Source organism: Eptatretus burgeri, chromosome 12 (assembly GCF_056783735.1).
Source record: "Eptatretus burgeri isolate ZD-2024b chromosome 12, Ebu_testis_v1, whole genome shotgun sequence".
In the NCBI taxonomy this organism is placed as follows: domain Eukaryota; kingdom Metazoa; phylum Chordata; class Myxini; order Myxiniformes; family Myxinidae; genus Eptatretus; species Eptatretus burgeri.
The window spans coordinates 21571864-21594461 of record NC_140972.1 but is presented as its reverse complement, the minus strand read 5'-3'; the positions used below and the strand labels follow the sequence as shown (position 1 = coordinate 21594461).

Genomic DNA, 22598 nt, shown 5'->3' with positions numbered 1-22598 from the left:
AAGATTTTTCATTGGTGAGGAAGGAAGCAGATGAAGTAAACAAAGACCTGGTGCATGATCTCTGATTCACTGGAGACGTGAACGGAGATGTTGGTTGTTTAGGCGTCGCTGCACCATAGAGGAGGGAGATGGGTGTAGAGGTGAAAGGTAAACCTTGTTGAATACTGCTTTGCTCTGGACTGGAATGCTTCCTTGCAGCAAACATCTGGCTGGCATTGTTTGGAATAAAGGATGCAGACATGTCTGGAGGAGAAAGAAGAAATGGAGCATCATTATCATTTTTCCTGGCAGCAACCCCTTCCCCTCAATGACTTCATAAATAATGGAAATTGAAATCATGTTCAAGAAAAAAAGCTGTTAGGATTTTTAAAAAAAACAAAAAGGGGGGGGGGGAGGGAAACCCCAACCAAGAAAATTTAAATGGAAGCAAATCAAATGAGCAAATGACAAAGAGCATTGGGGTCATCCACATAAGTATGTACACATAAAGATGTAACTGTGGGGTGAGGCAGTTGAGAAGAAAAAAAACCTGAAGAGAGAAAGGAGAGGGAGTGAGTTGGAGAGGGGGAGGAGGAGCTGGAATTGGAGTTGGAGTTGGGCAGCGGGAGCTGGAATTGGGGAGAGGGAGTTGGGGAGACGGAGTTGGGGAGCGGGAGAGTTGGGGAGCGGGAGAGTTGGGGAGCGGGAGAGTTGGGGAGCGGGAGAGTTGGGGAGCGGGAGAGTTGGGGAGCGGGAGAGTTGGGGAGCGGGAGAGTTGGGGAGCGGGAGAGTTGGGGAGCGGGAGAGTTGGGGAGCGGGAGAGTTGGGGAGCGGGAGAGTTGGGGAGCGGGAGAGTTGGGAGCGGGAGAGTTGGGGAGCGGGAGAGTTGGGGAGCGGGAGAGTTGGGGAGCCGGGAGAGTTGGGGAGCGGGAGAGTTGGGGAGCGGGAGAGTTGGGGAGGGGGAGAGTGGGGGAGGGGGAGAGTTGGGGAGCGGGAGAGTTGGGGAGCGGGAGAGTTGGGGAGCGGGAGAGTTGGGGAGCGGGAGAGTTGGGGAGCGGGAGAGTTGGGGAGCGGGAGAGTTGGGGAGCGGGAGAGTTGGGGAGCGGGAGAGTTGGGGAGCGGGAGAGTTGGGGAGCGGGAGAGTTGGGGAGCGGGAGAGTTGGGGAGCGGGAGAGTTGGGGAGCGGGAGAGTTGGGGAGCGGGAGAGTTGGGGAGCGGGAGAGCTGGGGAGCGGGAGAGTTGGGGAGCGGGAGAGTTGGGGAGCGGGAGAGTTGGGGAGCGGGAGAGCTGGGGAGCGGGAGCGTTGGCGAGCGGGAGAGTTGGGGAGCGGGAGAGTTGGGGAGCGGGAGAGTTGGGGAGCGGGAGAGTTGGGGAGCGGGAGAGTTGGGGAGCGGGAGAGTTGGGGAGCGGGAGAGTTGGGGAGCGGGAGAGTTGGGGAGCGGGAGAGTTGGGGAGCGGGAGAGTTGGGGAGCGGGAGAGTTGGGGAGCGGGAGAGTTGGGGAGCGGGAGAGTTGGGGAGCGGGAGAGTTGGGGAGCGGGAGAGTTGGGGAGCGGGAGAGTTGGGGAGCGGGAGATGGAGTTGGGGAGAGGGAGTTGGAGAGATGGAGTTGGGGAGAGGGAGTTGGAGTGATGGAGTTGGGGAGTTGGAGTTGGGGAGTTGGAGTTGGGGAGAGGGAGTTGGAGAGAGGGAGATGGGGAGTTGGGGTGATGGGGAGTTGGGGAGTGGGAGTGGGAGATGGAATTGGGGAAAGGTAGCTGGAATTGGAGAGAGGCAGTTGGGGTGCAGGAGTTGGAGAGAGGGAGTTGCGTTAAATTACTCAAAAGCACTAATTAAATCAGGAGAGCAAAATTGGCATATGGAAATTGACAATACGCCAGATACTCATAATATCATGTTCAGAGTAAGTCATAGACCATTGAATGCAAATACCAAGTTTTAAAAAAAAATTGCTGAACTTGCATCGAAAAGCACGAACAGACTCAAAATAATATCCGAAGCGACTTTGTGCAAATTGATGAAGCCAATTGAGCAATTGGCACAATACGGTAGATTTGAGTGAGTCTAATTCGAGTATTTGTTTTAATCTTTTATTGTTGTCTGTTTGTTTGAGTATTTGTGAGTTGAGAATTAGTGGTTTTACTCGGGCTGTTCTCGGTAAGTTTCAGGCTATCTGCGACACTGGCAGGTCGCTTAGGGCAGCGTACATACTGGATACTCATGTGATTAAAAACATATGGTCAGAAATACAGGTTGTGGACCAAAAAAAAAATGGACACACCTGGGTAAACGAGGGACACCAATTAACGGCTTCCACACAGGTGTGGCCCGTGTGTTAATTAAGCAAATACACCAGCATGCTTAGGTCATGGCCAAATACACCAGGTCATGTACAAAAATGCTGCACTTTCCTGGTTGCCTATAATTATGGCTAGCATGGCTGAAAGAGGAGACCCCCTCCCAATGCCCCCATCCACAGAGCACGTGTGGTCACCCAATGGCTTGATAAGCATGACACTGATGTTATCCATATGTCACGTCCTTCTCAGTCACCACATCTCAACCCAATAGAGCATTTATGGGATATTCTGGAACGACGCCCGAGACGGCGTTTTCCACTTCCAAACAGGTGTGAGTTGATCGACTTTCTTGAAGAAGAATGGTGCTGCATCCATCCTGCAGAATTCCAGTCGATGGTGGACTCTATGCCACAGCGCATACAGGCCATAATGGACTATGTAGTGGGCCAACGCCCTATTGAGTTACTTTACATGGGTGTTTCCAATTATTTTGGTCACTACCTGTATGTTATAAATGTTTTTTTATTTGAAAGCTTGACAGCCTAATCATGGTGATTCACTTCAAGTACCAGAACATATCGTTAACTGACCTGGAAGAATCAGAAGACTCCGAAGACCTGCTTACTGGAATGCCTACATTCAAACCTGAAGAAGACCTCCAGTTAATTATTCACATGGCACTGAAAAAAAACTGAGGTGCTATGTCCCATCACCCAGGTCATGCAGGGTTCAGCATGAGTGGAGATGATAGAATAGGATGCTTCCCAGACAGTCTGTACATGTGTTTGAGGCTATTATTTGAAGGGCAGACACTCGGTGAACAAACTAAGGACATAATCTCAACTAAAGGGGGAGATGTACAAAAAAGCTCTCAGTATTTCACAAGACATTGTCTTTTATGTCAGTTGAAGCCAAAAGTGGACACCGAAACACATCGGACTGGGAAGTGCTTTTCACCAAACAAAGTCTAAGGGTCTGGTCAATATCTTCTCAAAAGCTGGTCACATCATCAATGACCAATTACTTTCAAATCAACACAGCTTTGGCAGAGCATGCTGACCACCATGGACATAAACAATGGTGCAGTTGTCCCACTTAATATCCTGCATGGAAAGTTTGTGCATTTTACTACCGACAACATTGATATACGTGATGAGACACTTGATGGTATAAAAACACATTCCATGCAACTCAGGTGGCTGCATGGCAGAGAGGACCAAGCAATGTTCACGTTTTGGACAACCTAAAGCCAAGCAAACGGCACCAGCTTTAAGTTCCTGAAGTTATGGCAACATTCATTCCCACCAGTGCTGTTGAAGGGAGGGTCAATCCAGAGAATTTAAGGGCTGACCTAACTTAGTTCAAGAAACCTGAAAATTAACTAGTCTATGAAGGTTGCCAGAGAAGTTGACTAAGCATTCATTGTCAAATGTCAAAGCTCTGGGAGAAAATCTAGCTGGACAGTGTTCAAGAAGTCCCAATGTTTGAATGACCCTGAGATAACAACTGTTACATACTTGACAATTATTCATGCTCCAGTGCATGAATTAGATGTCCTGAACACAGCTGTTCAGCATTGTCTGTACATATCACAGTTGGGACAGCAGTATCCTGTACCATCATCACTGTAGATCAGGCACTTTACTACAAACTCATGGCACTGAAACGGTCCATCCCCGAATACAAGAGAGTGATCTTGTCTTGGTGGTCTCCATATCTCAACAAAATGTTATTGGCATCATTGGTGAGAATCTGAAGGGCTCTAGATTTCCTGAGGCTTAGGTTGAAGCCCATTTGCTTGGACCAGTACTCGCTGAGAAGTCCGTGACAAGCAAGTCCAATAACAAGGTCAGGCATGCTCATAAAATGACTCATCAAGCACGATTACAGTTACTGTTGTTTCGATTTATGAGGAATACTAAGGAACCTCACCATCATATGTATATGTGTGTGTGTATATATATATATATATATATATATATATATATATATATATATATATATATATATATATATATATATATATGTATATATATATATATGTATATATATATATATATGTATATATATATATATATATATATATATATATATATATATATATATATATATATATATATATATATATATATATATATATATATATGTCAGTTCACATATGTACCAAAAGCATTGACCATTCTATAAGCCACACCTTCACCCTTCTCTCCTAGTGTGACAAGCATTGCCCATGAGCCAGGCCACACCTTTCCCTCCAGCGGGCCAGAAATCACCGCCATCCTTTTTGCTCCACACAGCTCTGAGGCTTCATAAGACTCTGGTGTACATTTGAAGACTGAACAATGTACCGATGATTAAATAAAGGTACCGTTTTGAGGAAGCAAAGGTACATCTTGATTACAACTCATGCAGAGGAAACGAGATACCGTAATGCCAGTTTTGCTTGGAGCAATCACCCCCAAAGAAGGTATGCTCTCATAATGCAGAGGAAAGAATACAGTGAAGTCTTTAGTATGTCTGGTGTTGGCTTGATGGTTACGGTGGTGGGCTTGGGATCCTTGGCTCCTGAATTCAAATCCCACTCAGCTGTTGAATTAACACCAGGTGGTGTTGACTCTGCCTGTCATCCTTCCAAAGTTGGCAAAATGAGTGCCAGCATGCTGATATACCGTGTTGGAGTGGCGACTCATCCAGGATTGTACCCAATAGCCAAGGAGACTGCTTCGGCAGCACCAACACTCTGCAAAGAGTATGGTCCCAATGGATGGATGGATGGAAGACTTTTGCAAAAAAAAAAAAAAAAGGTTTTCACCAGAGTTTTCAAGGCTGAATAGTGTGCAAGTGCAGGGTTCATAAACAAACTGTATTTCACATGTACATGGGCATGTAATTAGCATATCATGGAAGTAAATAAACATTAGAGACGGACGTAATTAATTAGTCAGGAGGCCGGGGAAATTCCCAAGAGATATTTTTTTTCTTTTTCTTTTCGAAGTTAATTATGTACAGTGGACATGTATACTTTGAAATGTACAAGTGCACTTTGAAATTGAATGAAATGTGCACGTTCACTGTCGTAGTCAACATCACCTCTGAGCGAATGAAACCTGAACAAGGTACCTGTCCTTTTGTCGGCGTTTTGTATGTACTGTGTGCTGTTCAGTTACCAAGCAGCTTGCTAGCACTTGCCAAGCCAGCCATTCCTTACCAACGGTTTCAAATGGAGTGCTTAAACCACTTGGTGAGTGCTGTACAAGATACTTGGTAACTGAACACACCACAGATGGATAACATGGCCATGAGGATACACATCGAGACTGACTTATTTTGGCCATGTCAATGAAGTCATCCTTCATGGGGCAGATTTTGAATATCATGGCAAGGTCAGCTGCTTTGGTCTTATCTTATTGCAGCCACAGGTCTTATTTACTTTCTCTCTCTCACTTCCCAAAACCTAACCCCCCCCCAACTCGGTATTCCCATCAACAAAAAGTAACAGGTGTTATTTGCTAGTAAGCTTGTCAACGTATTGTCATATCAATACATTGTTGAGATGGATCCGAGGAGATTTGGTGGTAAAGCAATCAACTGGAAGGTTCAATCAAGTCGATCCTGACCGGGCCCAGGAATGACTAAATGGGACAGGAAAGGTAGGCAGGCAATATGATCACGATAACAAGGACCCCTTCCACATGATCAAAACGGAGGCTTTTATTCAATTGGACATCCTACATATCTGCTGTTACGAGGGCAATGTTTGGTGTTGCAGAATACAACCTTCTCCATAATGAAGAGACTTCCGGCAGGCAGAAAGATGATAACAACTTTGAAGATAATCTTTTTTTTTTTTTCATTTTGCAACGATTCAATATCTTCTCAACCCCAAGACCTCCACGATGTAATGCCACAAAAGGCCTGGCAACTGAAGAAAAGCAAGAACATCATGTCAATGCAGAATATTGAGGCCAGAAACAATTGGATACCTTCATCAAGGAAAGACTGATTAAAGACAAAGAAGAAGATGGCACTGCCCGAAACCATCTCCATGATCCTATTCCATGGAAGAAGGCTCAATCATTCAGAAACCCGTACAATGTCAGAAAACAAAATGGGTGTAGATTAAACAGAAAGTGATGCGAATCGATTGCAGTATCTTACAGCGCTTGATTGCTACATATGCAGCTGGCAAAAGTTGACCTTGCGGGTGTGCTCCAGCACAAACTGATGCCAATACCATTTCACTCGCTGAAACTAATGCAACCAACCATAAGGAGCAGTTCAAAAGCAATTCTCGCTGAATGCTCAACAAGTGATGTCGAGTTTCCGACAACATATTATCTTCAGGGAGCATCTCGAGTTGTCATTGATGGACAAGCATCGGTAGTTGCAATGTGGAAACCATCTGAATGCAAAACATTTTGGGACTTGGCAGATGCTTTTGTCAATAGGGTGAGAACAGCAAGTGCCAAGTTTGACAGGGTTGACATTGCCTTTGATAGATACAGAGAAGATTTTATCAAGACATCCATCCAGGTATCAGATGGATGGACCAAGACAACTTGAACAATCCGGCATGTTATTGAAAGCAGGAGCGTCCCACCGTCAGTTAACTGGGATAACTTCACTGCTCTTTGAAAACAAAGCGGACCATGAGAATTTCAAAATAAACGATCGCCGTGGCTCCGTATGACAAGACTGTTATTGTTGCTGGAGGTTTTGCTGACCAACGACAAGAAAGCAACACTGACGCTATCTGAGTGAGGGACACTGACGTTTTGCTGTTTTTGATTGCGCATGTGCAACACATGTGCTGCGAGGAACTCTGGATGGAAGTCGAGACAGTTAAAAACCCTAAGTTTATTCTAATAAGACAGGTGCATGCCACGCCTCTGCGAGGTTAGACACAGAATATTCTTTCCTTATATGTACTGAGCTTTTGTGATACCACAAAACTCCTTGCTGGACACACTAAAAACAAAATGTGAAACACTTTCAAGTGTCATCATGAGCTTCTCATTGGTCTGGGAGAAAGCGAGCTCACATAGGACACATTGCTGCAGCAGAAAAATGTATTTGCTAAGTACAATGTGTGCTAAGACATGTAGATACAGCCAATCAGGATCACTGTCTTGATATTGTTACGGCTGTGGAAATTCGCAGACCACCATAAAGGACCTTAGATCAGTTATGATGATAAGTATATGTGTAGTTAGAATCCCCACCGTTGTTTAGAGGGATTTTCCGTGTTCACAGGGCTGCGATCCTTTGAGATAGCCGTTTTTCTTTTCTCTAACATTATTTTGGACCAATCATCGCCCAACAACCAAATCGCCACCACCAACAACGCCCCCAAACAACTACAACTCAAACACCACCACCTTCGCCTCTTTACCTCCACAACTCCACCCCGCAAACATAGCTTCACCACCATTCTCAAACGACGCCCGCCAGCAACCAAATCGCCACCACCAACACCCTTCCCAAACTACCACAGCAAACTCCCACCACCTTCGCCTTTCTACCGAACGTCGTGCCATGGGTTGTGAATGGGATCCTTTCGAAGGAGAAATCGGATCAGGAATGATTCACACCCACTTTTCATCCATCCAATGGCTGAGCATCAGGTGGTGTAGCCCCGCCTCCAAACCCGCTGTGATCCACAAATTTACATATCCACTCCTCCCCCGGCCTATATAAGCATGAGCACAACGCAGCTCGAGGCAGTCAAGTCGGGTCTGGAGAGTGGCAGTCAAGTCGGGTCTGGAGATTGGCAGTCTGGAGGGGTCGGAGAACAGGACGGAGCTCGAAGAGGCAGACGGCGGCAGTGTCGGTGCGGCAGTGTCGGTGGGGCAGAGTCGGGAGACGGAGCAGTCTGGAGGGGTCGGAGAACAGGACAGAGCTCGAAGAGGCAGACGGCGGCAGTCAAGTCAAGTCTGGAGAGTGGCAGTCTGGAGGGGTCGGAGAACAGGACGGAGCTCGGAGCTGAAGTCTTAAGGCAGACAGGGGCCGATCGACGGAGAGGAATTTGCTCGGAGCTCAGGTCGAAGTTGAGGGGCGAGGAGGGCAAGTTGCTGAGTGGAGCAGGGATGCGGAGGAGGGCTCAGAGGCGAACCGGAGGGCTGAGTGGGGACCGCCGCCGGAGAAGGGGCATAGTGGAGGCCACAGCCAAGAGGAGTTCGCCGAAGCCAGTGTGGTCCAGAGCGTCAACTCGTTGGACGGAGCGTCAGCAATTCCCCTCTCCCTTACCGAGCTCCGCGCTAAGAAAGCGCCGGTAACCCCGTCCGTTCCCCTCCCCAACCGTGGTGCCGACGGTGAAACACGTGCCTGCGCGGAGAACGCCGGAGAGAGCTCACCGGCCATGCCAGGGGCATGAAGCCAGGTGCAGCTACACTGACATTGCGGCTTGCCCGCCATCGCGACACGAGGGTGCGGGTCAGACCCCTCGGTCTCGTCGACCTGGCCGCTCATCCAGGTCCCACGTACATTTGGTCCACGGACCTGTCTGCCACCCTTGTCTTTGAGGGGGGCTTTTTCCTTTGCTTTTGTGTAAATGCATGTGGTGGCGCCGTCATATAAGTAGAATTGTCTAAGTGGGCGTGTGAAATAAAGACACTTTATTCGTGGTAAATTCTTCATTTGCTTGCTTTCACTGTGTACGTGCATGATTTACTGTATGGCTGTGAAATACGTGCTTGTCTGAGTGTGCAATAAATGTGCTTGTTGAACTGTTCCCCGTTTCGTTGCGTCCTTTCCCTTGTTTGAAAGTTCCATCTTGTATCATGAAAGGAATTGGTAGAAGGGTGTAAGCACCCAGTAAATAAAATCACATCCGTCAGGGTCGGCGATAACACCGCTCGGTTATCACTGAAGCACGGAACGGACCGCTTAAGCAGTTTGTGTCCTAGGCCGGCCAGCGGCGAGGTACGATCGCCCGGTTAACTACCCGCGCAGGTACTTAGGTAGGTCGAGTTTGGCGAACAACCCTATCCTGCGCGGGTGGCCGATTGGCACGATTGTGGTGTGGTCGAAAGACCCACCCGTGACTAGCTCCTGGCGGTAGTTCCAAGGAGGGTCACGACTGAATTGTCCGTTCCGGTGGGCGACGCGGTCGCGATTTGAGTTGCGTGGCCGATCGTACGCCGGGCGGACCGAAATTCGTAACAATATTATTCCCCAAAGTGAATGAATCCAAAGCGTTGCCACCAATGACTGGTTTCCTGGGGTACACCGGCTGATCCAGTGGACAGAAACGTGATGAAAAGGGGAGCCATGTTCCTATTATGGTGGCATGCAGTGCAATTCCTGAAGGCTGCTTAGAGATGTTAGCATTCTAGTGGATAACAGATTGCATAACAATGCACTGCAATTGTCGCAAAAAAAGATGAATTGTCGTGATGACAATAAGTCTATTGGCCCCTCACTTTCACATCGCAGACAGGTCGGTGGTCTGTCTTCTACCGCCTCCATTCTGGTCTTGCACTCTCTACTCAGCCATGCCTCGTTCCCCCCTCCCCCCCACCCCCACCACCCTAAGGTTTCTGAAGGACACACAAGGTCTGCTCACAACTCCCTTCTGGTGAAATTCTCAAATACCACAATCACTATTCATCACCACTCATTCGTTCCTCTTTTCTCAAATCTGTGGATGAACTTCTACATTCTCTTCAATCTCATTCTTCCCACCAGGTCTTCAAGATAGGTGTTCACCACCATCTCAGATCATCCCCAATCGAAAACAATGATCATTTCTACCCCCATTAACCCCCCTCCACACCTCCCCCCAAGCGCATCTCTTTCAAAGTTTTCATTCTTTTTTTTCTTCTTGAGAGTTTACAGCTCTGTCCTTCTTGTTCATCCCATGTTCTCCCATGCCCCTCATTCATTATTTCTTCAAGTCTCCCTCTATTTTGTCCCTCATCCCTGCAGTTGGTGTTTCCCACACCCCACTCTCTTGCGACTATTCCCTTTGATCTGATATGTCCTGATCCATTCTACGTTTTGGCTCATCCCCAAGCCTCAACATTGTGTACAATAAAAAAGGTGTTCAATTTTCTGAAATCTCCATCTGTCTATAACAATTTGATGATTAAAATGTTGGATTAAAAAAGCGGAAAAAATCATCAAAAACAACGTAAAAATAAATAAATGCAAGTACTCCTGTGGTACAATTCATTTGACTCTCTTTTCAGTTTGCCCAATAGATCTACTTCTTCTTCTTCTTCTTCTTCTTCTTCTGGCGTATGGCAGCTTGGCTGCGGAGTAGCGATGATTTTGTTGGGGCGCGACTATGCCGCTGATGCTGTGCCACTACGCCAGTACAATGGAACTCACGTCGCCAACCTCAGAAGGATGACAGGCCGAGTCAACCCCACCTGGTGTTAAGTCAGTGGCCAACAGGACTCAAACTCAGGACCCCAACATCCCAAGCCAGCCACCATAACCACTAAGCCAACACCGGGCTTATAGATTATTGGACGTCCCTCACATACAATACATGGGTTAAGCGAGAGTGTAACAAAGAATCAAGCTCAAACTTGGCAGATTACACCACCACAGTCCGTACGACGGTATACATTGCAACACAATCCGAGAGAGACAGAAACAGCTCCCTGTTTGAAAAAATTTCAACATCTACAAAGAAATCGATACATGACTTACCATTGTATTTCATCAGTGTCACTCACCAGAGAGTGAAACAATAAACATGTTAGAAACCTTGATGAGTGACTCATCAGGAAAGACAGCACCTAATTGTATGCCCATATACCTACCATCTACCCCCACATCTTCTCCATGGTAGAACAACATTCAAAAGCCTCCTAATTATTCGCAAGCAGAATACATTACACCACAAAAGAAAAGAAAGCCTCCTCATTCGCTCAACATTTCACGCTGAGGAGCACAATGAGTGATGTATGCGAGGGAGGATCGACTTCAATGAGGGTACATTTTGTGTTGCATCTTTTGTGTTGTGAAGTATACATTAGTTCGTATTGATCTTGGACGGAGTCTGCATTCCTGCTTTCTCTACAGGCAACCTGCGGGCTGCTAGCTGCTGTGCCTGCCATAAATGCAACAAAAAGGCACTGTGCATCTGGAAGAAAAAGGCATCATTGTACAAGCATCCAGACGACTTTGCTTAACAAGCACGGCATAAGGTCTGGCCAAAGAGCAGCTCGCCATGCCTGCCTCGCTCAGCACCGACAAGTCCAGCTCCGAGTGGATTTTAAAGCGTTCAGAGAAATCCCGTTAGAAAATAGGACAAATGCTGCCCCAGCAGAACAATTGACAGAAGCTCCCCTCCGCTCACCATTACCCTATTTCGGTCCACTGCAAGGTGAAAACCTCCCTGAACTCAAGTTGAGAGATGTTCGGCATGCTTGCCATGACTGAAAAAACGCGGGTTGGCGAGACCGAGCAGGAATTGCAATCAAACCCACATCAATCAGTTGAGAAAGAAAGGAGTACTTAACTCCTTACTTGAAGCACTTAACTAAACAGCCAGCTGAATGAGAAAGCTCACTTTAGTTATCTTCAAACTGTGAAACAAAGCTAAACCTCCCTCTTCCGTATTAATCAATGCCGAATGTACATCGAGGTGTGTGTGTGTGTGTGTGCGTGTGTGCGTGTGTGCGTGCGTGTGTTATCTTCATATGCACGTTTCAGAATGTGGAACGGCGTCCTCCCAAGTCTCGAAGTATCCCCCTCTATTTTGGTGAGGGTAGGAGGAGGTCACGATTCATGGAACAAGCTGTGGAGTTGTGTTGTTACCTCCGCCATCGAAGGTGAAGGACGTTACGTTTTCATCCCTTTCTATCTGTTTGTGTACAGGATATCTCAAAAAGTTGTGTATGGATCCGGATGATATTTTGTGCACAGGTTCGGTGTGTGACAAGGACAAACTCATTGGATTTTGGTGAAGATCCGGATTCGGATCCGACAACTAGAATTTTTTAAGTGATTCTTCACCTTTGAGAGATTGGGCTAAATACGATGTAGTGCTGTACAGCATGATATTTCAAAATTGTATTTGGCCCGATATGTTCTCGTGCATCAGGCATTACGTGGCGGAGGTATGCGCTCCACCGAGTGCCCTTCTAGTTCTCAATGTTTTGCTCCAAGGGCTCTTTTCAGGTACATCAATGAACCCTGTGCATGCCGGTGGATTGTGTGCATTTGGTTGAGAATGCATTATAGTTGGTAAAATATGACCGAACATGTCCTCTCGGTAGTGCCACAAATCGTTTTTCCCAACATACCCCCAGAAAATAAGAAATAACCGGCCTTCATCGATGCCCTGACCCCGGGCATACCCCAGCCAATTATAAATTTTTGAGTGGCAACGTGTGTCGATTTCAGCTGCACTCGGATTATTAAAGTGCAGCCATGCCAATGTACTGTAGCTGCACGATAGTTACAGCTCTGTTTGCATTTCGGCCTGATAATCTGCTTCACACATCAATGTTTTATATATATATATACGAGATCTAGTGTCATGGAATAGAGGTGACAGATGGTAAAAGGGTAACCAACTGACAGATGGGCTGCAGATGGATAAAATAAGGGAATGAACAAACAGGAAAAGAGGAGGGAGAAGAGGGAAGAAAATAGTAACCCTGCAAGTAACAGGGTTGGGATAGCTCGGGTTAATGGGGGTAGAAAAACATTGTGGGTCGGGTAGGAATTACATCATATGACATAATGGTACACCACTGGCTTGAAGTCCGAGGAGGAAGGAGTGTGATTGAACCACTTCTTGGAGAGTTCAACTGATTCCCCCAAATAGGATAGAAGAGGAACAAAAGAGTGGAGATGGGTAGAAATGCTGAGTTTTTGGAGTTTAACCAAGAGGATGTTACTGAAAGAATGTATGTGTCCTGGAGTAGCTGGGATGGAAGGAGAAAGGGAGAGAGGTCAGAGGTACCAAGAGGTGGTTTTAAAGAAAATCCAAAAAGCAGAGTTCACTGACCTGTCTATGATGTGTGAGGGCAACAATCCTCTGCTTCAGCCTCATTGTGGGACTTTTGTGAATACAAGTTTTATGTATGTGCTGAGAAGTGCTTTAAAAATAAATAATAAATACCACCACATTGTGACAGATGTACTTCGTACGTTCAGTTTAGAATGCCTATTAAAACATATTTAACCACAAATAAAGTACAAAATACTTAACACTGTAGAATTAACGGTTATATTGGTGTGACCTTCGATTCCAATCAAACAGATCACAACAAACAGAATCACAACCGCTGCCTTTCATGAAAACGGTAGGGATGGCAGGATGGCCGAGAGGTAGATAAACTTGCCCTTGAGCCGTCTATCCTAGGTTTGAATCTCGACCTTGCGACAAATTGTCATCCTGGTGTTTTGCATGCAGGGCGATACGTCAAGGTGTGTCCCATCCCTGAGATGGATGTTAAACTGAGTGACCCGTCTATCAGCATTGGTTTGTGGACGTAATAGATCCCACAGGGTCATTGGCGATTAGTAGGCGAGCTAACGTCGGGACTATTGCCAAATTCAAAATTTCTGCCCTCACCGACAAGGGGCACTGCATCAGCAGTGCACCAGCGCTCCCAGCAATTATGCAATCAGCAGCCACAGGCTGCATACGAAATGGATTGTGTGAAAACATTATTCATCTTGTTACATGCAGTTATATTCCCATGTGTTCTGGTTTGTGCATAATGATATTCAGACAGGGACTAATATTCTCCAACATCCAAGAACACTTCCTGGTCTCACTTTGACGATTCTGGTTGATCGTCACTTTCTGCAAAACTGCAGAAAAAAAAAAACCGTCACTCGCTGCAAAAAAATTTTTCTCTGTGGTCCCCTCTACCTCCATAACGTGCAAAAGACTAAAGAGGTTTCTCTTTGTTATCTCATTTGCTGTTGGCATGTGATCGAGAAAAAGCAGTGGGCAAGGTCTCCTGATGTGCATTTCAATGTCTATTAACCAAATTACACTTCAAAATGAATGATCCTTTCAACGTTAATCACAGTCATTGTTTCTTCATCATGTTAAAAAACACGCATGCACGCACGCACGCACACGCACGCACACGCACACGCACGCACACGCACGCACACCATCCAAGATCGAGGCAATAGAGCTTAGGATGCAGCAGCGCCCTCGTCGTATGAGCATGACTAATTTTTGGAGAAATGTATGAAAATGTTACACCTGGTACTTACTGTATTAAACCGAAATAAAGAGTGGGAAAGTCCTGTCTGGCGTTTCAATCTGAGCACATAACTCATGACACTGAGATCTGAGGTTCAAATCCCATTTACTGCCCACCGTCTACTCATGTCTTTGCAACTCATGTGAAATGACATTGACGTTTACTTCTGTCCTTGTCCTGCATCAAAATTTATGTTCAAACTCCTCCGTGAGCCTTAGATAAGCATACAAAGTCATCCTCCACATCGCAGGATCACTCCCACCATTCCTGCAAAACCATCGCGCAAACATGAGAAATGGTAATTCAGCAAATCGGCACAAGACCTCAACCATAGTAACCTTACCAGAGTCTCTCCGCCGTTCCCACTGTTCCACTTCATTGCTTTCCAGGCTGACACTCTGTCAGTGAATAAAGGAAGAAACAAAATTGATGACTCTGTCACCACAATATAATTCAGCCAATGACCGATTGACAACACTGAAAATCAAAGCGGAAAACATTCGCCACCTTCATCAGAATATGATACGAGTTCCCAATACCACATGAATTCAGCATTTTGTGGCAGTTCCTTGTAACTGCACGAGATGCTCAGATATCTCGAGGTGGTTTGTGCAGTGGTGGCTTTGTTGGTAAGGTCACGAGACTGGCATCCTAGAAGTTGTTGGTTCAAATCCAGCTGGATGCATCAGCATCAAGGTATTTGGATTCCAGCTTCAGGAAGTCAAATTAGTTTCAGGGAAAACTGCCACATCGTTATTTGTTGGGAAAAAAATACAGCGGGCCCCTCAACGACCTCATGAGAGGAATAATCTGCCTGCTCTACCTAGTCTGGTCCAAATGTGATGCTGTTCTGGTCCACTCATTCCGGTTCATGGTTACAGGAGATCATTCTTCATGACTATATGGGTCCAACCCTTTCCCCGTATGTATAACATAAAATCATGAAATCAGGTTGGGATTGTAAAAATGCAGACGTGTGCAGAGATTCACCTTCCTGAGAAACAAAAATGGAGAACCTACTCAAAAAGCCACCAACAAAGACCTCCATCCCGATGAGTGACGTTTCAGCCTTTCGAATGCGAAATTTAAAAACGAGAATTTCCATCGTGAAAATACTGCGGCTCAGATTTTACCGAAATACAACACAAAACTGGTTGAACCACAGAAAAAAAAAATTAGAAACATGTTGTTCATGTTAGGCAAAAAATATAAAATAATAAAGTATAAAAATAATCAAATGGGGCCACAATTATATTTTAATACCTGGCTCGAAGAAAAACTTCTGACTATTCCCTACCATACATTAACCCCACCCACACACCCTCCAACCCCAATCCTCCACCATCTTTGCTCGTCCAGCTTACAGGAATCTTCTTCCTTTTGTTGTTCTGGTCTCCAGGCTTCTTGCTTGAAGTACCGTCCCCAAACGTTGTTCCTGGGGGGCTTCCAGGAAGTCCACCCCATCGTCGTCCACCAAAAAGTTGCACAACTTGCGCTAACTTTGGACCTTGCCATCTTGATTCCTCTTGCCAGGATGTCTGAGGGCAGTGTGGTTCGGAAGAGAATGTCCATGGTTCAAAGTGACCAGGATTCACACACACACACACACACACACACGTTCATGGGAGATTGCAAAGGTGTCAGAAATTGCTTTTTTAATTAAGAGAAATGCATTCAGAATGGCCTTCCAAAATGCACAAGCAAATAAGTCTGCAGATTCCTTTTAGCACAACATAAAATCTAGCTGTGGATTTAATTTACCATCTACAGTGCAATACTATAAATGGTCAGGCTATGGGAGAGTATGGGGAGAATGAAAGAGAAAGCTGAGGCACCAGACTCTGTAGTGTAACGGTTAGTCTATCTGCTCTGTCTGCAAGGTTGGCAGTTCAAAGCTGACCCGACCGAGTCACATTGAAGTCTTTAAAAATGCTACGTACTGCTTCTTTGCTTAACACTTAGCATTTAATAAGGAGAGAACATGGATGAGCAACCATAGGTTGGAAACTTTTGTGCAGGCTTTGATTGGCCTAATGGCCTCCTCCTCAATTGAAGATCAAGTCAGGTATGGGAGCACGTGCCGGAGCAGCGTGTCCCTGCAGCCACTTTCCACCGATACTCCAGGGGCCTCCGTCTGGCCATCCCCCAGGCAGATGCCTGGGCCATCTCCATCTCCTTGAGATGGTGATCAACCTGCTGCAACGAGGCATGTGGTCAGCCCATTAGACTCCTCCACTCATGAGGTTCCCTCTCTGAGAAAATCTGGTGAGCAGGATCAGTGTCAGCAAAACTAACCACATGTCCATACAGCTACAGCCGACGTTCACGGACTATGCAGGTAACAAATCTCATTTGAGTCTCTCTCAGCAACCGCTCGTTAGACACAAAGTCCAAGTAGTGATAGTCAAGGATTCTCCGAAGAGAGACCCGGTACCGAAGGAATGAAGTCTCCATCTCAGATCCCTGGTCAGAGTCCAAGTCTCACATCCATAGAGCAAGACTGGAAGCACGAATGACCTGAAGACACGGACCTTCGTACTCCTGCACATGTACCGAAAGCACCACACCCCATGATCCAGTGACTCCATACCTCCCCAGAATTGAACCAGACGTCCATTGTGACCTCTGGCTCACAGCCAGCAGAGACATGAATATCGCTACCAAGGAAAGTGAATCTCTCCGTGACCTCAACATCCTCACCACAAACAGGTACAGACAAGATAGCAGCATCCATATGTCATTGAAAGCCTGGATCTTAGTTTTGAGCCAGGAAACCAGTAATCCCAGTGACTCCAACTCCTCATTCAGTTCCTCAAAGGCCCCCAAAAGGATATCCAGTCTCTGCAAAGATGACTGCATCATCTACGAAATCAAGGTCATAGATCTTGACATTCCCAAACGATGCACCGCACCTTGATCTCTCTGACATCCTCCCCACAATCCAGTCTATACAAGTTCTGAAAAGTGGGGGGGGGGAGCAAACACCCCTGCCAAACTCCAGTAACAACTGGAAATAAGTTAGAGATGGAACCATCACATCTCACAGCACTCTCAAGACCAGAGTATCGTTCAGACATCAGATTGATCAGTTTTGGTGGCACCCCACGAAGACCATGAATCCTTCAGAGGGCATCCCGATTCACTGAATCGAATTCACTGAAAGGATACGGTCAATCGTTGACCTCTTTGGTGTAAAGCCTGACTGCTCTGGACGCTGGTGCTCAAGCAGATGGTGGCGAACCCTATCAAGAATTATCCGAGCAAAGACCTTGCCGGGCACTGAGAGCAGCGTCACCCCTCGGTCGTTGTTACAGTCTTGGCGATCACCCTTCCCTTTCCAGAGAGGGACAACAAGGCCCCTTCTTCCATTCAGTTGGGATGATGGCTTTGTATTGCATGAGTGCATGCATTCACTGCATGCATTGACATGAGTACAGCATTTCCACCAGCCTTGAGAAGTTCAGCATGGATGCCACAAATACCAGGAGCTTCAGACCATTTCAACCAGTTCACCACAGCCTCTATTTCCACAAATGAAGGTGGATCACAGTTGATTGGAAGGTCAGCAACAGGGATAGTAACACTCCTGACATCCAACTCAACAGATGTAAGGTCAGCCTGGTGCAGTGCTCAAAGTAACCGGCCCAGCGGGCCTTCACTTCGGACTCCTCCATCAAGAGCCCACCACCCTCCGCTCTAACTGCAGTACGCCGAGGGACGGGCTTGGAGAAATGCAATGCGTGAATTCCCCTTTAAGCAGGACGAGAATCCCTTGACCAGAGGTGATTTTCAACCCCCTCACAGATTCCTCGCACATAGGCCTCCTTGTCCTCCCGAAGCACATGCACAGTTTTACATCTCAACTCCCTGAACCACTCAGCTCCGCCATTAATCCTGGCCCTGTGACTCTGATCAATGGTATCCAGTGTCTCTCGACATATAAAATTCTTCCTCACATTGTGGTGAGTCCAATACATCCACTGGCAACATCAAGGACGGTGGTCTTGAAGGCACTCCACAACTCTCCAGGATTCCTCAAAGCACGCAGGCCCTGTAAAAATCCCCACTCACCGTGTTCGCAAACTCAGCTACCCTCTCATTCTTGAGCTTGCCAACATCCAGCCGAGGCTGGGATGGTACCATTCTCCCAGCTTTAAGCTGCAACTTCAGTGTTGCCACAACAAGCCTGTGGTCGGCAGTGAGGAACTGAGCACTCCGGTAGACTCTGCAGTTCTGGATCATCCTCCAGTGACCATCAATGAGCATATGGTCACTCTCCTTTGCCACACCGCCAGCGTTGGAATACCAAGTTCAGTGACGAGCCTGTAGACATTGAAACCATGAACCAGCCATCCTAAGTCCATGACTTCTTGCAAAGTCAAGGACCTTAGTGCTATTGTTTCACAGTTCCTGACCCATGTGGACCAACACATGTCTCATAACCATCCCTATCAGTTCCAGTCGATGCATTCAAATCCCCCAAGACTAGAAGTGTATCTCGTCTGAGGCACTGATCAACTACAGACTCCAGCGTGGCATAGAATGCATCCTTCACGGTGAGATCACGCTCCTCAATCAGAGCACATACAGAGACCAGAGAAACAACATACAAGGAGTGACAAATCCTTTGTCTCATAATTCGCCCGTTCACCGGTATTATCTCATTTATCATTGGAGTCAGCTTATTGGACAGAGCTACAACTCCTTGGGCATGGTCACCATCAGAGTGACCTGACCAATAGTAGGTGTAACCACCCGCCATGGTCTTGCCACCCCTCTGGTCCCTGAACCTCAGAGAGTGCTGCAATACCGATGTTCAAACGCTTGAGCTCAGATCATCCTCTCTTTGTGATAGGACATTCCAAGCACCAACATGAAGGGACCACCTCAGGTTAACCCAAGGAGACTGCCTTCTGGTGGACGACACCTCAGCACCACTCCACCACACACTACCGCAATCTAACTCAGGAAGTTTACCCCGTGGTTTTCCTCCTATCATCAAGGAATGGGAGTCCCGAAGGCTTTTCCCCACATTGAAGATCCTTGGAAGGGAACTCATATTAATGGGATTGTAGGAACTGTAGTCTGTTGATGTATCTATGAATCCAACAGGAAAAGTGTGAAAACTGTGCGGTTGTGAGTTATTCGGAAAGTAGGAGTGAGAAGGGGGAAGAGACATCACATTGATGAGTAAAGAGAGCTTGAGAGATGTGTTATACATGATCAGTTCTGGACAGTCCCTGCATTTCTGTCGATCAACAGATTCTGGTAACATATATTTATTCCACAAATTAATAATCATGTCACATTGAGCAACTAACAAAAACTTGTGCAATTCAGCACGTGTTTTCAAGTACACAGTCTCTCCACCCAAAAAAAAATCTCAACAATAAAAAAAATAAATTACATTCCGCTCTTAAAATTGGAAGAAACATTTTGGCCCAAAGTGAAATTACTCAAACAGATCAGACAATATGGACAGAGTGTGCACCAATAAATAAAATTATCAATGAAATCGGATGATTGTAGAAATCGAGAATAAATCTCCTTCATACAAAGATAGGTAGAAACAAGATTGCAAACTCAAGCAATGGGTCCTCACCTGAGACAATGCAATATATTGCCGTCTCAACCAAGCAAGCCGCTGATCAACAAAATTCCGAGCACGGCGCACAATAGCAATCAGAGCTGCAAACACCTTCCGTAGCTCATGGGTCGTGTGTGGTGGTGCCAAAAAGTGGACCTGATGACACTCGGTGGTGTGTGCCCCATGTAGCAAAGTGAATGACTCAAGTTCTCCACCAGGACAGTGGCCTCGAAGCACGAGGGCCACGGTGGTGGGTGAAAGGCCAGTGTACAAATTTCTCAGCTGCAATATGTCGAGGGTTCCTTGGAGTGAGTTTGGACTGGAAGTTCCTGGTGACACCATAGGTCTGTCCCAGGTAAGTGTGCAATAATCATCGTGCAAATGCAAGAAACAACGTGTAGCAGCTTGGTTGGTGGCATCAAAGTGTAACACAGTGCAACCTCGTCGCAAGAAGGCTAGACCTGGCGGTGATGGCCAAAGGAGACAAGGTGGCAGCAAAGATATACCATGATTGGTTCGAGTTTGTGTGTCCCTCATGTAGCTACAAGGCCAGGCCGGCAAACACCAATCTTGGATGTTTTCGCTGCTCCCATCGATTGAAAAATTCCTTGGGGAAGGCAGCAGCAGTACAAATTATCATTATCAGGGTACTGGGAAAACAAGATAGGCAAACTAAAAGTTCATGTCATTCAATGGTGCAGACAGAATTCCTTTACAAGCACAATCCATAGCTGCCTGCAAGCAGACGCGATCATATGACAAATAACTTAAAGCATGCACCGAATGTGTTGCATCCGATTCAAGCCACAAGCATTGTGGACAGTTGTACAAGTTCAATAAATACAGATACTAACAAGAACGGCACTCGGTAGAGTGCATACCTCCGCCAGGCTTAATCGTTTGCATTATGCATCCCATTGATGGGCCAGATCCCCAACCGGACCTGAGCCAAAATCAAATCAATTCTTCCTTGTCACACACCCAACCTATCCATCAAGTTTTGTTCGAATCCTTCAATACCTTTTTTGAGATATCGTGCTGTATATCGTTTTTGGCACAATCTCTCAATGGTGAAGAATCACTTTTAAAATATTCGGATCCGGATCTTCAACAAAATCTAATCAATTTGTCCTTGTCACATGCCCAACATGCCCACCAAGTTTTTTTCTGAATCCGTACATAACTTTTTGAGATATCCTCCCCACAAATAGAGACAGACAAACAAATAGACAGGGGTGAAAACATAACCTCCGTCCATCTTTGGTGGTGGAGGTAACAAATGGGGTAGAATGAAAGTCTAAAATAAAATATATTTTTGATAGACAAATGAGACATTCCAGAAAATATATTTTGAATAACCATTCAACCAGCAAAGGAAATGTCTCAAGCAACTATCGGTTGCTTGGAAAATATCATCTTTAAGCAAGCACCAGTTGATTGAAACAACTTTGAAATACTTGTACCGCTGGGACAAAACGCTGTATATTTGGAACATTTGTACCACTACAGCCAACATTGTCCCACTGAAAATGGAATCTTTATGTCAATGCTGAGACAATAACTTCTTTTGTTTTTGGAGTGGATCCTCATGAAAAATTTTGAGAATTATATTTGTAAAGAGTGTTTCAGGACAAGTTCAAGTACTATGATCGTAGGACAGCCTTGCTCTTTTCCAAATGGCAACAATTTGGTGCCATTTTTGGTTACTTTGCTATTATACTGAGTTGCCCTTTTTGCCCAAAATTACCACACCTGGCAAATGTCCAAAAGGCTGTTCTGAGTGAATGGCCAGTCTGTACAAAACCACCATAACCAGCAGCCATATGAGTTCCCACTGCATGCTTCAAAACGTTGGTGGGCATGTGCACAGCCTGGGCCAAACGTGGTGGTAAATTAACATGAACCTCCGTGGGCTGCCAGACAGGGAACACCTCTACTTCTTTGGTATCCCCTATACTTCTTTGGTATCAAAATGTTCATTAGGACATCCACACACAGAAAAATGATGTTAACATTGAATAATGTGTGATGCACTATGTTTAGCAGCTTGGTTTTGGCATATACCCACTTTTAAACAGTTTTTAAGAGTTAAATTTTTGAGGGATAAGGACAGTTAAGTCATCATGAAGTGTACTACACAATTTTTCCTCAAAATTAGCACACCATCCAAAATAGTATGTTATTCACTTTCTTTTGCTATCAAGTCTATGAAATTAATTCACATATTGACCAAAACAATCAACTTTAACCATATCGGTCAATTCCACATTCATTTAAAAAAGCTCCTTCAATTCTTTCAGTTGGACGGTCTCATTTCAGACAACTACCGAATTTGTTGACAGGTGCTGACATTTTGCCACAACAGCTGAATGATATTCTTGAGGATACCATTGATGATTAAAATTCTGATGCATTGCTGATGGAAGAGGATTGCTCGCAGCATCTTTGACCAAGGACCATTGTGATGGCGATTGAACTTGTAATCAATAAAAAGTAATTGTACATGGACATGTGATAATGGAGGATATATGATACATATGTATGTG

At 45.8% G+C, this 22598-nt stretch overlaps 1 protein-coding gene across 2 annotated transcripts in view; it reads right to left on the bottom strand.

The window, feature by feature from the left end:
• Nucleotides 1–22598, bottom strand: part of PLCE1 (phospholipase C epsilon 1) — a 184378-nt gene that overhangs the window by 54644 nt on the left and 107136 nt on the right. For both annotated transcript variants that reach the window (XM_085849796.1, XM_085849797.1), the window contains exons 9-12: nt 20068–20659; nt 15830–16003; nt 14809–14863; nt 48–243 (exon numbers count right to left, since the gene is read on the bottom strand). In XM_085849796.1, the coding sequence (XP_085705922.1) occupies nt 48–243; nt 14809–14863; nt 15830–16003; nt 20068–20659 (1017 nt within the window). The remainder of the gene's footprint in view (nt 1–47; nt 244–14808; nt 14864–15829; nt 16004–20067; nt 20660–22598) is intronic.